At 42.5% G+C, this 17,850-nt stretch overlaps 1 protein-coding gene and 1 pseudogene across 3 annotated transcripts in view; both read left to right on the top strand.

Annotated features, from left to right (window-relative positions):
- The window catches only part of LOC115777685 (receptor-type tyrosine-protein phosphatase F-like), a 12,489-nt gene extending 2,950 nt beyond the window's left edge, over window positions 1-9,539 (top strand). For 2 of the 3 annotated variants that reach the window (XM_030725632.1, XM_030725630.1), the window contains exons 3-9: window positions 336-481; window positions 738-879; window positions 2,790-2,978; window positions 5,050-5,160; window positions 6,399-6,668; window positions 8,751-8,825; window positions 9,244-9,539. In XM_030725632.1, the coding sequence (XP_030581492.1) occupies window positions 336-481; window positions 738-879; window positions 2,790-2,978; window positions 5,050-5,160; window positions 6,399-6,668; window positions 8,751-8,825; window positions 9,244-9,392 (1,082 nt within the window). In that variant the 3' untranslated portion in view covers window positions 9,393-9,539. Of the gene's footprint in view, window positions 1-335; window positions 482-737; window positions 880-2,789; window positions 2,979-5,049; window positions 5,161-6,398; window positions 6,669-7,191; window positions 7,324-8,750; window positions 8,826-9,243 lie in introns of those variants that run through there. The other variant, XM_030725633.1, reaches the window with a different exon arrangement.
- A 2,632-nt stretch (window positions 9,540-12,171) lies between these two features.
- The window catches only part of LOC115777690 (immunoglobulin lambda-1 light chain-like), a 33,314-nt pseudogene continuing 27,635 nt past the window's right edge, over window positions 12,172-17,850 (top strand).

Here is a 17,850-nt window from a genome sequence, read left to right as displayed (position 1 = left end):
GCATGAGTAGGGGCTACAATATATCTTATAGAAAATTCTGGCTGGTCTGGGGTCAGCCTGTGGCTCATGTTCAGTGTGAGCACATAAAGAAAAAGCCTTCAACATGACAGAGAGCTCTGCAGCAGAGCCACAGGGACACAGCCAAACCTGATGCTGTGTCCTGGTTTGAGCGTTGCTGCAGGATGACGGGGATTCCTGGTGTCCTGGTCAATCACACACTCTGCTGTCACATGCACAGTGATGATAACTTCATAACTTCTCCCGTCACTCTGAACCTCTGCGCCTGGCAGTAACTTATTTCTCTTGTTCTACCTCCTTCACATCATCTTCATCAGGCTTGCCACGTTTCATCAACTCTCCCAAGGATCAGACGGGCGTCTCGGGTGGAACTGCTTCATTTGTGTGCCAGGCCACCGGAGAGCCAACGCCCAGGATCAGCTGGATGAAGAAAGGCAAGAAGATCAGCTCCCAGCGATTTGAGGTGGACACTCATGCATGACTTTCACATCTCAGAGCATGTCCAATCACAACATGTGACAAATGCTTACTGAGGTGGGGCTCAGACTGCTTTAATAACCTCATATTTGTTCAGAAATATGAATTTAGTTACTCTGACATCAGTTGTGTGTAAGCTGTGAGATGGACTGGATCAAATCTTGTAATGAAGCAAACATGTTTTTATTAAAGAAAAAGAGGCCTAAAATAACTTCCCTCCTCCTTTGCTTTGCCTCTCTGAGGTGACTGAATTTGAAGATGGGTCGGGCTCCGTACTGCGGATCCAGCCACTGCGTGAATCCAGAGATGAAGCCTTTTACGAGTGCACGGCCAGTAACAGTGTTGGAGAGGTCAGCACCAGTGCCAGACTCAGAGTGCTTCAGGGTGAGATGGGTCCTCTTTGAGTCGTCTCTCCATCAGACTTTCACTGCCGTCCTGTTTTCAACTCTGTTCCTGCTGCTGGCAGTGTCACAGAGGAGCTCATCTTCATTTAAAACATGATAATGAGAACTCACACGGTTGATGATAATACACAGTGAGCTCTGTATTTATTTCTATTACTCTTAATACTTAATACTAAACCCTATAGTACTAAACTATAAGGTTCAAGAATAAATACAATGCCTGCACTCGCTGATCAGGTACAAAAATAAAAAGGCAGCAAAGTCCAAAACTGTATCAAATACAGCAACACACACACACACACACACACACACACACACACACACACACACACACACACACACACACACACACACACACACACACACACACGCACACACAGTTCAATATTTTATTGCCATGTCGACTTTATCGACTGACAAACACTCTGTGTGATGCAATAGAATAAATAAACGCCTGAAAAAAATTAATAAATAAAAGTCGAGACCATGAAACAGAATAAATACTAAAACAGTAAAACTAAAACTCCTGTAAAGGGAATAGCAGCATCAAAGTGAAATCATATATAAGTATTGCTTATAGAACAGTTCAAGTTGTTTTGCTTAAAATATCTGTGAGGTGTTGAGGAGTCGGGCAGCCTGAGTCAGAGTTACTTAGCACCGTTTCAGGATCTGGTCACTTTTGTGTTGATGCTGCTCAGGATTTTCTGTGAGGGGAGAAAGTTCAAAAGGCCGTTAGCTGGGTGGGAGGGGCCTTTAAGCTCAGCAGGCACTTCCTGTCCAACCTGTCCTCATAAACTTCAGTGACTGGGACTTCACACTCCTTAATTTTGGATGCAGCGTGGACCACCATGTTCAGCTGCCTCTCCTCCTCTGCAGACACAGACGCTTACAGCAGAAGTCTCCACAGCTCCTCAATAAAACTGCACCAAGCTCCTGTTGGCCACACCACACTGATGCACTTTCTTTAAAGCCTCCAATGGCAGCAAACAGGTCCTCTGCCTCCCACCTGTTTTCAAAGGCCACTTTTCATTTGGCTGTATTTGGGGGTCGGGCAGGTTAAATGTTATTGTAAAAAGTGCTGAACGATGTTTTTATCTGCTGATCACTGATCAATGATCATTGGCAATACAGGAAAACTGGTTAGTGTGCAGATCTTGACCTGCGCGGCAGCTGTTGCACTGCAGTATAAGTGGTGGGAGTGCTATTTGCCGGCGGGCCATTAATCGCATCCAAATGAAATTATCTTGAGGGCTGAAAGTAATTATTTTGCAGGCCTGTGGGCCTTGAGTCTGACAGATGTGCTCCAGATGTTGCAGAATAGAGTGCCGGGCTATTTGCCCTGCATGCAGACTGATATGTTCTAGGCTGATAGTGGAGAGGTGTCTACATACCAAGCATTCAAATATTTTCATGATAGCTGGTGTTAATGCTACAGGTTGTTCGGGCAGCTCGGGTTAGATTTCTAACAATCACAGTTGATTTAAAACATGTTGGAACTTTCTGCTCAGCCAGGAAGCAGGTCACAGAGCAGACAAAAAAGAGGCAGCATGTCAGTAAATGTAACGCGAGCAGTTTAAGAACAAGCTGAAAATCAGACCAATCATGTTTTTACTACAGGAGGATTTTTATGAGACATCTGATTAGATTCCTTTTTATTAATAAAGTTTAACCAGCAGTCTTATTCCCAACCTAATCCAAATCAGTAGCAGATCTATAGCATTATTTCTATAGTATTACTCAGTAGTATCTTCTGCTCTTGCAGTAGTCTGATTACTCTGTGGGCTGTAGCCCCTCTAATGTATTTGCTCTCTTATTGAGTGATTGGTCTGTCCATCTGTGGAGCTCTCAGGGTCTGTGGCTGTAGTAAATCTGCCTTTTGCAATTTTTCAGAGAACAACATCCCTCTTGGTTTTCCTTCCATTGATGTGGGCCCCCAGCTTAAAGTGGTTGAAAAGAACAGAACAGCCACAATGCTGTGTACTGCCAGTGGAGACCCGCAGCCAGAGATCTCGTGGTTCAAGGACATGCTTCCTGTGAATATCAGCAGCAGCAACGGGCGCATCAAACAGCTTCGCTCAGGTCCACTTTAATTTGATCTGATTTAATATGTTGAAGGTTTTATGGCATATTGATAATATTTCATACAACCAACAAAAGTCATTTTGCACACGAGGATATTCTGATTCTTTGTTTTTGTGTGATTTCATTTGTGCATGTTTATCATAAATGGTGAATGGATTCGTTTTATGACACTTTTCTTCTCTGGTCGAGCACTCAAAGCACTTTATCCATGTTTGCATTTTTTTTTTTTTGTTTTACATCTAAGCTCTTTCTAACCTTCACACTCCAATGAACACATCAGGTTCAGTATCTTGCCCAAAGACACTTTGGCATGCAGGCTCGAGCAGCCAGGAATTGAACCACCAACCTTCCAATTAGTAGATGACCTGCTCTTCCTTCTGAGCTACAGCTTCTCATAAACGGGAGGCTGTGGGTCCCTTTTATGGGGAGCCACAGCTTCCTCAACTGCACCAAAGAATAAGACAATTAAATGTGGATTGTTAAACATTAGGTCTCTCTCTTCCAAGTCCCTATTAGTAAATGATTTAATAATTGATCAACGTATTGATTTATTCTGCCTTACAGAAACCTGGTTACAGCAGGATGAATATGTTATTTTAAATGAATCAACACCCCCGAGTCACAGTAACTGTCAGAATGCTCGAAGCACAGGTCGAGGAGGAGGAGTAGCAGCAATCTTCAATTCCAGCTTATTAATTAATCAAAGCCCCAGACAAAGTTTTCATTCTTTGAAAGCCTGACTCTTAGTCTTGTCCATCCTAATTGGGAAAATCAAAAACCTGTTTTATTTGTTATTATCTATCGTCCACCTGGTCCTTACTCAGAGTTTCTGTCTAATTTCTCAGACTTTTTATCTGATTTAGTGCTCAGTTCAGATAAAATAATTATAGTGGGTGATTTTAACATCCATGTAGATGCTGAGAATGACAGCCTCAACACTGCATTTAATCTATTGTTAGGTTCAATTGGCTTCTCTCAAAATGTAAAGGAGCCCACCCACCACTTTAATCATACTCTGGATCTTGTCCTGACATATGGCATAGAAACTGAAGACTTAACAGTATTCCCTGAAAGCCCCCTCCTGTCTGATCATTTCTTAGTAACATTTACATTTACTTTAATGGATTACACAGCAGTGGGGAATAAGTTTTATTACAGTAGAAGTCTTTGTGAAAGTGCTGTAACTAAGTTTAAGGATCTAATTCCTTCATTGTTATGCTCTTCAGTGCCAACACAGTGCAGAGCAGCTACCTAAACTCTGCTCCCAGTGAGGTCGATTATCTCGTCAATAGTTTTACATCCTCACTGCGTATAACTTTGGATACTGTGGCTCCTCTGAAAAGGAAAGCTTCAAATCAGAAGTGCCTGACTCCGTGGTATAATTCACAAACGCACAGCTTAAAGCAGATAACCCGAAAGCTGGAGAGGGAATGGCGTCTCACTAAATTAGAAGATGCTCATTTAGCCTGGAAAACGAGTTTGTTGCTCTATAAAAAAGCCCTCCGTAAAGCTAGGACATCGTACTATTCATCATTAATTGAAGAAATAAGAACAACCCCAGGTTTCTTTTCAGCACTGTAGCCAGGCTGACAAAGAGTCAGAGCTCTGTAGAGCCGAGTATTCCTTTCACTTTAACTAGTAGTGACTTCATGGATTTCTTTACAAATAAAATTTTAGACATTAGAGAAAAAATTATTCATCACCATCTCAAAGACCAGCAATCCTGTGGTAATTGAGATGAATTGAATTAATTACTTTTCATTCAAATGCAGCTCCATTGCATTTAGGATTTTTTTTCATTTTAATGTGTTTATTCTGCAGCATAACTCGGCCTTTATCACACAGTCTCTTTGAATTATTATTTATTTTAATGTGACTATGATGGGTTTGATTTGTGACTGACCCAGAGTCATTTTTCCTCTTTAAAGCAAAAGGTTTTTATAAACCTGCCAGACCTGCTAAATGCTTTTTATTGCTTTAAGTATTTTCTTTGTGAAGCTGTTTCTGAGCATGAACAGGGAGGTCACTGAACTATCACAGCCACTAAATGGACTGATCCTCCACACAGGAGCTCTGCAGATGGAGAACAGTGAGGATTTGGATCAGGGGAAATATGAATGTGTCGCTGTGAACAGCGTTGGGACCCGATACTCTGCTCCTGCCAATCTCTACGTACGCGGTAAAGTCAAATGTCTCAGTCATTTGTGGAGCGTGTTGGAGAATTCACCTTTATACTGATATCTACTGTCACTATTTTTATATCACGTAATAAAAGTATATTAGTCACACACACACTCAATTAATGAACGCTGTAGGCTTTAATATTACTGGGGTGAAGGAAAGGTCTGTTATAGCTGATGCTCACATGTACTCAAGGCCTTGGTGGGAGGCAGGAACATCTCTCCTTCACATGACTCTTGTAACCCCATGGTTGTATTTCTGTAAAGTCTTATGACAGATACGCTCCAAAAATGGAGTTCCTTAGGCCTTCCCTGTGTTTTTGTAACATGAATTAGGGGGGAGATAAAATCTGGCTAAGTGGGCACTAGAAGCGTTATCTTACCAGAGGTTTTAAGAGAAAGAAGATCTTTCATTATGACACCTGCACTGTCGTAAACCAATGAGATACCCTGATTTCTTTAGCCCGCGTGGGACAAGAGTTGGCAGAGCCTCAACAGGTGATTGGTTGGGGTTCAGGTTTCCTGGGCTGAGACTTTGTGTAAATTAGGAGGGGTCAAAGGCAAGTGGGCAGTTATCATGTTTAATATAGAAATGTTTGCCACTCTTTGTCTCACACTTACTTTTGTTTGCTTTTATCTTTCCGGTCCTCTCTTTTTCCTTTTTCCTGTTTCTGCATCTTTCTCTGTTTCTCTCTTTTCTTCTTCTCTCTCTGTCGCTCTGTGTGTATCTCAGTCTTAACTATGTTACTGTCGGGCTCCTGGGTGGCTTAGTGGTGAAGCCGGCGACCTCATACACATGCCGTGTTGCGGTGTGGGCGGCGCGGGTTTGCGTCCCGGCCTGTTTGCCCGCGTGTCTTCCCCTGTATCTTTCCCCCATTTCCTGTCTCTCTCCACTGTCGACAAAAGCCGCTGTGGGCAAAAAAAAAAAAAAAACTATGTTACTGTCTTTGTGTTGTGTGTAACTAATATGTTTAATAAACAGCCTGCACCAGAACCTGCTCATAACAGTGATTTTTTGGAAACTCTGGATTTAATTGGGTTTGACTCTTTGACCAAAAGGAACATGGAGACCTTAAGAAATATCACCAACAAGTTAATCATTAATATCATTCTGTTATCTCATGAAATCATGCAGCCTTTAAACTCTCCCCTTAAATGCCCCGTACACCCCCGGTATGGTATGATTTGAGCCCTTCTGTTGACTCCTGTTACGTCCTTATTCTTTTCATTTCCTTAGTCCGAAGAGTCCCGCCCAGATTCTCCACTTTACCCTCCAACCAGGAGGTGATAGCAGGCGGCAGTGTCACCCTAACATGTGTGGCAGTGGGCTCACCGATGCCTTATATCAAGTGGACCCGGGGCCTGGTGGACCTGACTCCAGAAGAAGATAGGCCCTTGGGGCACAATCAGCTGGAGCTCACCAACATTCGAGAATCAGCTAACTACACGTGTGTGGCCGTGTCTTCTGTGGGCATGATTGAAGCTACGGCTCAGGTGACTGTCAAAGGTGAGAGCTGTTTTCACAGCAGTGCTTCTGTTTCTCTGTGAGGCTCCACAGCAGTGTGGATTCTGCTGTTTTAAGCAGAATCAGCCACATTTAAATGTCTCTGAGTGTTTTTGTCCTCAGTGCATCAGAGCATATGTTACTGATGCTGAGGAGGAAAAGATGAACATGTTCTGGTTTCAGTCTGTTTTTAGGACCTTCATGAAGGCTTGTATGTTCTTCTTTCAGCATGTTGGTTTGTTTTTGGTCTGTGTGTGTGTGACTGTAACCACCTCTGTGTTTGCATCATTGTGACTGTGTCATCTATCAGTTTATTGATTTCACTTACAAGCCTACTGATGGTTACACTAAATGTCAGTGATGATGAATCACAACAGTCTGGACCAGCTTCTTTGAATGAAGCCATTGATGCAGACCCTCTGTTTGTCTGCAGTCAACACAGCAGAGCAGTTTTCTTGGATGGTCAATGATGGCCACAGATCATTCCTAATAATCAGAGCTAACACTTTGCTTCTGCCCTCCCCAGCCTTACCAAAGCCCCCACCTCACTCATGGTGACTGAGACCACAGCCACCAGTGTCACTCTCACGTGGGACTCTGGAGACCCAGAACCTGTCTCCTCCTACACGATCCAATACAGAGCCAAATCCTCTGACAGGGACTTTCCAGGATGTGGAAGGTGTGACTACCAATCAGTACAGGATTGATGGACTTACTCCACACTCTGAGTATGAGTTTCACATCATGGCTGTCAACAACATCGGCCGCGGGCCTCCCAGCGACCCCCGTGGAGACACGCACTGCTGAAGAGGAGCCCTCCTCACCACCTGTGCATGTCTAAGCTATCATAAAGTCAGACGTAGCTGCTGCAGCCAGATCAGTGGTGTGTCTGTAACAGGAAAAAACATTGTATGTAGTATTAAAAGATCTGCATGCATGTGTCTGTGCTTTAAGCATTCATGTCAGTAAGACTGGAAAAGGCCTGATGTATTAATAAAGTTTGGCTTATTTGAAACCAGGAAGGAAAGTCATCAAAAATCCCAGGTATCAATAATAAGAACCGCCTTTGTTATGGAGCGGACTCAGGATTAAGCCCAAATCCTGCTTCGTAGAGCAGACCTCTGTTATATCTGACTCTGTTTCTTAGGTTCAGTACAAAGAGTATGCTGTTTGGGTCATCAGGTTTAAGGAGAGCTAAAAATGAAACACAAAAATAATGATGATAAAGGAAAAAAAGCCTCTGAGTGAAGATGAAACATCCTGTAACAACAAGAACTTTGTGGAAGAGCACAGAAGGCAGATCATCAGGAAGAACTCATAAAAGTTCCTTGAACTGAAAAGAAAAGTAGAATAAAAAACTTAGTGAAGAAACAGATTGAAGCATTGAGGTCAATATTGAGCTTCTTCCAAAAACCAAACAGAAAATCAGAGTTTGGTGAGAAAATGCTGAACAAATAAAACCATCAATACTGCAAAGGACCAGAAAACAAAGTTATTCCAGTTCATCCTGAGAGGAAGATGAACTCCTGACGCAGTTTAAATATCATCCACAGTTGGAGATTTGACTCAAATATTTTTCTCTTGAGAATATTTAAAAACATAAATGAGAAAGATCCTGATTGACACTGAAACTGAACTAAAATTCAACAGATTTAAACATAAAATCAATTAAAGTCTAAGACAAAAATTACAATTAAGGAAAGTGATGGGGGAGCAGCTCCCTGCTGTGTGTGGCCTCAGCCATGTTTCCTCCTCTGGTCAGTTCTCCTGGAAAAGACAGAAGAAGAACGGCGGGCTGGAGGAGCTGCCCCCTGCTGAGGGAGAGCAGCTGGAGCTCAGAGAGTCGGGACAGCAGCGCCTCCATCTTACTGATCCCTCAGAACAGCACATGGAAATATAGCTGCTATGTGAAGCATGAGGGGGGCACAGTGGAGGCCCAAACACAAGAAGGTAATGAAGGCTCGCTGACTGTGTTCAGCTTCAGGGATTCAGCTTCATGTGGAGATGCTGTCAAAGAGAGCAGAGGAGCAGAGGACTGACATTTGTCACTGCAGCTCCAAACATTTGACTCCTTTTGTGTTTCAGAGCTTCCAGCTCCAGCAGCCTCCTGTCCTCCAGAGAGAGAGCCAGCAGACCTGCCAGCTCTGCAGCCAGCTGACTGTAAGATCACCTGCTGCCTCTCTGCATGGACAGCTCCAATGTCCAATGAGGGAGCTGGAACAACTTTAGGGACTCAGTCTCAAAGTTCTTCCACTCATTCATATCTTCATCAAACAAGCTCTGAGAAAGCCGCTGTACACTAGCTGCTCAGCACCAAACAGCACACAGACCATAATATGTCAGAGATCAGTTTGTTAGCTGCTTGTGGAGTTCTTCTGCCCCCAAGTGGACACAAACACAAATCAATGCATTTATCCACTTGAAGAAGAAGCTGTGACTGTTTCTATTTGGACTTTTTCTCCTTCATCTCACAGGAATAACCCCACTGTGTGTGTGTGTGTGTGTGTGTGTGTGTGTGTGTGTGTGTGTGTGTGTGTGTGTGTGTGTGTGTGTGTGTGTGTGTGTGTGTGTCCTTCAGGGTCCTTCCAGTCTCAGTGCAGGGTGAAGCTGCTCTGCCTGCTGTCCACAGTGCTGATAGTGAAGAGTCTGGTGTACTGCTGTGGACTCTCTCTGCTGATGATCCTCAGAAACAAGGGAGCGTCCACCAACTGCACACATGCTGACTGACTGTTTTCTGCTCGCCTTTTCTCACCATCAAATCTCATCCATTCATCTCATTCATCACTTTGATCACCATTCACACATCTGAGATCTTTGTCTTACTCTCAGCTCATATCCACATGTTTGTGTTACTGAGTCTGTAGTGTCGAGTGTTTTCACATTAAATGTACTTGTACTAAACAGTAACTTCAGTCACACATAGATTATATTAGATTTTTATGCTCTTGTGTAATTATTTTGTACTTCATGTATAGTCTTCCTCATTTTCAAAGGTATCTTGAGTCCACCCTTCTTAACAAACAAACAAGTCATTGATTGAATTTTCTGCTTGTAGTAAATTACAATTACAAAAATTAATAAATACTTATCATAACTGTGGGTGTGCCACACGGCTCATTAATTACTGTTTGACAGTCAAACTTGATCACATTGAATTCAGACTGAAATATAAATGACATTTTAAAGCTGCATTACAAAATCTGTTGTGGAAAAATGGTTTGAGCTGCAGATATGAATCTGTTGTCAGCGGTTATTAGAAGATCAAACTTCCTGTGCTGCAGCAGACGGGCTGTGTGGGTTTCTGCTCTGCAGCCTCCACACCGTTAGCTGTGGCTTTGCACTTTAATAACACAATGACAGTTACAAGCATGAACTCTGCTTAAAGAAGGATTCCAGGAAGGATCTGTGTTCTTCACCTGTGAGAGAAACAGCTCAAATCCTCAACTCAGAGCTGACAAATGAACTTTGATGGAGTCAAAAAATGAACTGAATTGTTTTCAGTGAGGTTGGTGAACACTATTGTTATAATATGAAATAATAATCACACATCAGGACAAACTTGATACAAAAACTGTTCATGATCATTAATACTAGGAACCAAAATTAATCAGAATTTTTAAATATCTACAAGCATTAAATCAATCAATCAATCAATCAGTTATTTTTATAGCACATTTAAATAACAGCCGTTGACCAAAGTTCACAGGGCACAAAACAAATAAACAACAAATAAAATAATATAAAACATAAGAACATAAAACAAAAATAAAAACACAATAAAACCACAATCAATGCAATAAACAATGAAGGACCGTAATAGTAATGCCAAGAAGATAATATAATATATATTTTTATACATTTTTTATACTATTTTTTGTATATTTTACACATTGTTTATTTCTGTATATCTCTTGATTATATTGATCATACTAGATTATAATATTTTTCTAATATTTTTATTTTAGAGTTTGATTTTCTGTTACATGGCACTAACAGGAGTGGCCCTCCAATCTCATTGTCCATCCTGTATAATGACAATAAAGGCATTCTATTCTATTCTATCTAAGATCTATCAACCAGTCAGAAATGCACATGAAAATAAATAAGTTTTAAGAAGTTTTTTAAAAGTAGTTGAATGAACTTCTCTCATGTGGAGAGGAAGGTCATTCCAGAGTTTAGGGGCAACCACAGCAAAGGCTTTAACTCCTCTACTCTTCAATTAGATTTATATCTGATCAATAGCTTTTGATCGGAGGACCTCAGTATCTCTAATCAGGATGTAGTCCTCAACAATTCAGTTAAATAAACAGGAACTAATCCATTTATACTCTTAAAAACCAGAAATAGTATTTAAACTGGATTTGAAAAGAAATAGGAAGCCAGTGTAGAGGCTAAAATGGGTGAAATGTGGAAACACCGTTTAGTGCCTGTCAACAGCCGCGCTGCTGCATTTTGAACTAGTTGTAGGCGATCGGAAAAACGCTGTTCACATCCCACATAAAGAGTTACAATAGTCCAGACGACTGTGATGAAGGCATGAATTTCTCTCTCCTCTAAATAGAATTATACACTTTATATATTCACACTAAAATAAACAGTAAATGTAGGTTATGATTGTTGAACACAGTAGAGCCAATAAAAAAATGTAAAAACCTAAAAGTTATTAAATAAATTTCATAATTATACAAGAAAAAATGTAAATATAAAATACAAAATAATATTTTTAGCTTAATATAAATATTAATTTATATTAAGCTATTAATATTATTTGTTTTATATTTATATTTTTAATTTAATTATTTTATATTTTATTTAATGTTAAATGTCACTGAAAATATTAATTAAAGTAAATGGTTAAAATAAATAGAATATAAATGGAAAAGAAAAAAATCTGCATTTTATATTTTTATTACCTGTAGTTGGTGCTGTATATTAAAATGTTTAGTTTGATATATTATTAAACATATAACAAAGGTACAGGACAAATTTTAAATCAATTCATGAATATTTTTATCTAAAAAATTAAAGCTAAAATTGTGGAACACTATATTTATTTTTATTTGACAGTTTGATTATTTTTAGTCGGTGCTGTGAGCTCTAAATGTTGGAGGCTTTTCAGCTGAGATCCATTTTTAAGAACTAATATTAGAAAGATAGAAGTATTAAATCAGCTCAAACAATAATGTGAAATCAAATGTATTTTTTAATAAAAGCTGTTCCACTTAAAGCATTTCAAGCTGCCACACTACACATAAAGTATGAAACAATAACACAAGAGCAACAAATGTGTGAACAATGAAATCTATTGTCTGCTGGATGAGCTGATGATTCAGCAGTAACAGTCTGTGTTACTAAATTCAGCTCCAAGCTGAATGTGTTTGTGGGAACATCAATGTTTTTAGTCTTTCTGCATCATGTGACCCAGATTTTTGGATCTGCTGTCAGATTCAAATGAAGACCATGAAAGCACACAGCAGCTTCAGCTGAGCTGTCAATCAGCAGCAGCAGTCTTATCTGTGGGCCGCCCACAGCAGGGGCCGACGGGAGCTTTGAGGAGCCGTTAGAAAGCACGTGGCCCTCGTCTGATCTGGCAGCTCGTCCTCGTTTGGCCTCGGCTGCATCAGAGCGCCACTTCTCCCCAGGTTCACCAGAGGAAACACCACTGCACACAATGCTTTTCCTCCCAGCTGCTGCTCTGTGCTGTCTGTGTTCAGGTGAGTGTTTGCAGCCAATCAGGAGCCAACAAACTCAACCTGGAACAAACACTGTCACACTGACCTTCATCTATCTGTCTGTGTCTCTGCAGCACTGCTTACCATGGCAGCAGAACAGCTGATTCAGGATGATTTAACATTGACCAGGAGAGTTGGAGACAAAGTCTCCTTCAGCTGTGGAGGGACTGAACAGTGTAGCTAGCAGCTATATACTCTGGTACCAGAAGAAAGAAACACAAACATTCAGAGTGATTGGGTACACACCCAAGAGCAGTGGCAGTTGTACATTTTCCAAAGGTTATGGTCATCCTCAGGAAGATGATTTCTCTGCTGAGAAAAAGAAAGTGCCTGTGAGTTGAAAATAAATCAAGTTAAACTCGATCATTCAGCCACCTACTACTGCTCCTGTGTGAAGATTGTTCCCACAGTGAGAAATGATCCGTGCAGCCTGAACAAAAAGATGAACAGATGTCAAACAGTGTTTGTGACAGGAAGAGAGCAGCAAACCACAGCCCAGGTTCACACATTTCACCTCCATCTCAGAGTCACAGACTGAGCTCAGGGACATTTTTCATTTAATAAAATAATAAATGTGAATAAAATTTTTTCTTTAAGATCAAATTTAAAAAAATCTTATAAAATATAATTCAGGTAAATAATTGTTCAGAACTGAAATATCAGTGTCAGTTTGACTGGCGTTCTCTTGGGTTTAAACAAAAAGCACAAGGCTGGAATCAAAATCATCCACAAATTTGAGGACGTTATTATACGAGTAAGATTATTTCACTGTTATCAACAACAACCCCTCTAACAGGAACCAGCTTCCTTTTATACTCTACCTGCCACAGGTGAGTATCCAGATTAATCCAAGCCTGGGTGTAGAAACCAAGTTAAAACTAAATAATCATATTCACCAACACCCAACAAAACATAACACAAGAAGGAAAAATTACATATAAATAAAAAATCCTATAAATAATCCAATAACGTGATTTTTTAAACTTATTTATTTTTATATCTCTATTAGAAACACTTTAGCCTAAACTGCTCTCTCCTGGCACTTTGGTTTGCTCCATGGACTCATAAGCAGGTGATTGAGCTCCACATCCTGCTGAGGACACACCAAGGAGAAGGTGAGTACTGCTAACATTAAGATACTCCAAATATTTATACTACACAGAATCAAAGATTACACGACAAACAATAAACTGTGAACACTTCTAAGGTTTTCTTTTCTACACAGGGAGGACGGCCAGTCCTCCATTTCTTCATCTTTCATAACTGTCGCTTAACAATAACACCAAAAATAAATAAAACTTAACATGAATAAAAAATTCTCAAACCATCAATGTGTGTTCCTTGTTCTTCATTACAACCAGCGAGAAGTTTGGAAAAAAGGGAAAAATGCTCAATAAAGACATTAGAAGCTGAACAACTCTGATCATCTGCTTTATAACATCTTTATGGAAAAAACATCAGTACTAGATGTACCCACACATTTGTACTCACAGCCATCAGACTTTTTAGTCCTCATACAAATAGCAGATGAGCTGTCAGACATATGAATTGTATGTTTGTGTGAATTTTGTGTGAGTATTTTAATAGACAAAGACACTGATTCACCAACAGTAACTGTTTATACAGTGGGGCGAAAGTATTTAGTCAGCCACTGATTGTGCAAGTTCTCCTACACAGAAAGATGAGAGAGGTCTGTAATTCCCATCATAGGCTACGTTCACACTGCAGCCTGAAGTGACCCAATTCCAATTTTTTGTGAAACCCAATTTTTATTTGCGTGGTCACTCACATTTCACATTGGATGTGATCTGTGTGTGAACAGGATACAAACCTGAAAGTGTCCTGCATGCGCAGTAGAGGACGTGATAACGTCACATGTAGCGAGCGTGCTCAGTGTTTGCAGAAGTCACACGTTTTCCTTCCTACGTCCACGTAACGGGACGCAGAATAGTGACGATTGTCAAGTATCATTGACGTGCAGGTCGGATAAATGCAACCTGGCCGTACATACAGAGGTCACATTTGAATAAATCAGATCTGTGTTGTTCAGACTGGCATGAAAAGATCGGCTACAGGTCGCATGAAGGCAAAAAAATTGGATTTGGGTCACTTCAGGCTGCAGTGTGAATGTAGCCATAGGTACAATAGGTACACAACAATCAAGATTTCTGGCTCTCACAGACCTGTAACTTCTTCTTTATGAAGCTCGTCTGTCCTCCACTTGTTACCTGTATTAATGGCACCTGTTTGACCTCGTCATCTGTATAAATCAGAATCAGAATCAGAATCAGAAGGTTTTTATTGCCATATGGGTGAACAGGTTCACAGCATTAGGAAATTGCTGCGGTACTTCGTGCTTACAGAAAAAAAAAAAAAACAAAAAACAAAAAGTAAAAAACTATAAGACAATATACAAGTATACAAATTGCAAATATACAGAGATGTTAGAGCTTACAAAATATACAGTGCAGAGACTAATTAAAAAGATAAAAGAATGTAGACTATATTCCACTAATATGTACATCAGTGCAGTCAGACAGGTGCATAAACATAGGGTCATCAGCGTTTGTGGGGGTGGTGGTAACAGTCTTAGGGTAATTGTTCATGAGTCCAACAGCAGAGGGGAAGAAACTGTTCTTATGGCGGGAGGTTCTGGTCCGTATGGACCGTAGCCTCCTGCCTGAGGGGAGAGGGTCAAAAAGTCTGTGCCCAGGGTGAGAGTGGGCGGCTGTGATCCGACCTGCACGCCCCAGTGTCCTGGAGGTGTACAGGTCCTGGAGAGATGGGAGGTTACAGCCAATCACCTTCTCAGCAGAGTGCACAACGCGCTGTAGTCTCTGTTTGTCCCTAGTGGTGGCTCCAGCGTACCACACAGTGATGGAGGAGGTGAGGATGGACTCAATGATGGCAGTATAGAACTGCACCATGGTCCTTGCTGGCAAGTTGAATTTCTTCAACTGCCGCAGGAAGTACATCCTCTGCTGGGCCTTTTTGATGACAGAGGTGATGGTGGGCTCCCACTTGAGGTCCTGGGTGATGGTAGTTCCCAGGAAGCGAAAGGAGTCCACTGTGGTGATGGGGGTGTCAGTAAGGATGATGGAGGGTAGAGGGGCTGTGTGCTTCCTAAAGTCCACTATAATCTCCACTGTCTTCTGGGCGTTCAGTACCAGGTTATTGTGGCTGCACAGGACGCCAGACGTTTGACCTCCATCCTGTAGGCCGACTCGTCCCCGTCTGAGATGAGTCCGATGAGAGTCATGTCATCTGCAAACTTAATAAGCTTGACAGACTGGTGGTCAGAGGTGCAGCAGTTGGTATACAGGGAGAAGAGCAGAGGAGAGAGGACACAGCCCTGAGGAGTGCCAGTGCTGATGGTCCGGGAGTCCGAGACATTCTTCCCCAGCCTCACGTGCTGCTTCCTGTTCATCAGGAAGTCAATGATCCACCTGCAGATGGGATCTGGCACGTTCATCTGGGACAGCTTGTCTTGGAGGAGATCAGGGATGATGGTGTTGAAGGCAGAGCTGAAGTCCCAAACAGGATCCTGGCGTAGGTTCCCTGGGAGTCCAGATGCTGTAGGATGAAGTGCAGAGTCAGGTTGATGGCGTCGTCCACAGACCTGTTGGCTCTGTAGGCAAACTGCAGGGGGTCCAGAAGGGGGGCTGTGAGGGACTTGAGGTGGGACAGCACCAGATGCTCAAATGACTTCATGACCACAGAAGTCAGTGCCACAGGTCTGTAGTCATTTAGTCCAGTGATCCTTGGCTTCTTGGGGACAGGAACAATGGTAGCGGTTTTAAAGCAGACAGGCACGTGGCAAGCCTCCAGTGAGGAGTTGAAGATGTTCGTGAACAATGGGGCAAGCTCGTTAGCACAGTGTCTCAGTGTGGCAGGTGAGACACCATCTGGACCTGGAGCTTTGCGAGCTTTGACACTCCTGAACTGCTTTAGCACCTGGTCCTCCTGAATACAAAAGACTGTGGGGGTGGGGGATGAGGGGGACTCTGGGGTGGGAGTCCTTGATGATGTGGGCTTCTCTGAGGTGTGGGGAGTGGGGGAGGTTGGGGGGTGAATATTTGTGTTGGCTGTATTGTAGTTGGGACTGGTGGAGGTGTGAAGGCTGCTGAACTGACCATCAAAACGACAATAGAACTCGTTCAGTCTATTTGCAGTTTGTAGGTCGTCTGTGGAGTGGGGGGTTTTAGGCTTGTAGTTGGTAATCTGCCTAAAACGTTTCCATACAGAGGCCGCGTCGTTCTCTGAGATCTGCTGCTGTATATTCTCAGAGTGATGTGATCTAGCAGTGGCCACTTCCTTGCTAAACCTGTACTTGGCCTCTTTGTAGCAGTCTTTGTCCCCACTTTTAAAAGCCTCCCTTCTCTTTTTTTTTTTTTTTTTTTTTTTTTTTAGCCTGTCATGTCTGGCATCTTTCACAATCGAATGATGATCCGAATGCACTGATGTACCAAACATATTTGCTTTGACAAGAACAGCTCTATATGTTTCCTATAGGCTCTTCTTGTTAATGTTTGCAATTTTATTTTTATTTATTTATCTTTTTATTTAGTTATTCATGCCAAGTCTGACAGGCAACAAGGAAGGGCAAGAACAAGAGGTGGGGGGAGAAAAGGAAGAAAGGCGATAGAAAAAAACAAATAAAAAAATAAAAAAAAATAAAAGGGTTGATATACTCACACACACACACACACACACACACACACATCCATACACACACCATATGCACCTACATATACACACACACACAAACACACACACACAAGTTTATTGTTTGTAGTAATGTGTGTGTAGCGCCTTTGTCATGCAATGTATTCGATAATGAGGGCGAGAAACTGCAACCATGCCCCCCGCGATCCAGAGGCAGATAGGGAAGGACCCAGGGGACCCAGGCCATCCACAGCACAGGAGCTCAGAAGACTTGGGGCCACACATCCCGATGGCAACCGCGTACAATCCCCCAGAAGGGAAGGAGGGAGGCTACAGACGGAACCCCCACAATCCAGGGGCTAGAGTCCAGAGAGCCAGAGACGACGGGCAGCCCACCCCCACCGGCAGGCCGGCACCCCCAGCACGAGCCAGGCATGCGGCCCCCGAGGCCCCCAGCGCCCGAGAGCAGCCCGACCCCCGGCAGAGCCCCCCCACGCGCCAAAGAGGCCCAAGCCACCCCAGGTCACGGCCGCCAAGGGCAGCAGGCCAAAAACCATGCCGAGACATCCGGCCACACATCCCGGGACCCACGGGCACCCACACCCCAGGGGCGTCAGTGACGACCAGTGGGGAGCAGCGTGGAGCGGTTAGGGGGGGTAACTCCCACCCTCCGTGTCCCACCGTGCCAAGGCTTGGCAAGCCACCAACCCAGGCCCAGCTGTCCACACACCACACTCTCACAAGCACGCCACTTACACACACACACACACACGTACCAGTCATTCCCT

This window comes from Archocentrus centrarchus, unplaced genomic scaffold (genome assembly GCF_007364275.1).
Source record: "Archocentrus centrarchus isolate MPI-CPG fArcCen1 unplaced genomic scaffold, fArcCen1 scaffold_64_ctg1, whole genome shotgun sequence".
In the NCBI taxonomy this organism is placed as follows: domain Eukaryota; kingdom Metazoa; phylum Chordata; class Actinopteri; order Cichliformes; family Cichlidae; genus Archocentrus; species Archocentrus centrarchus.
Note: the sequence above shows the minus strand (reverse complement) of the source record. Positions and strands in the feature narration are given on the sequence as shown.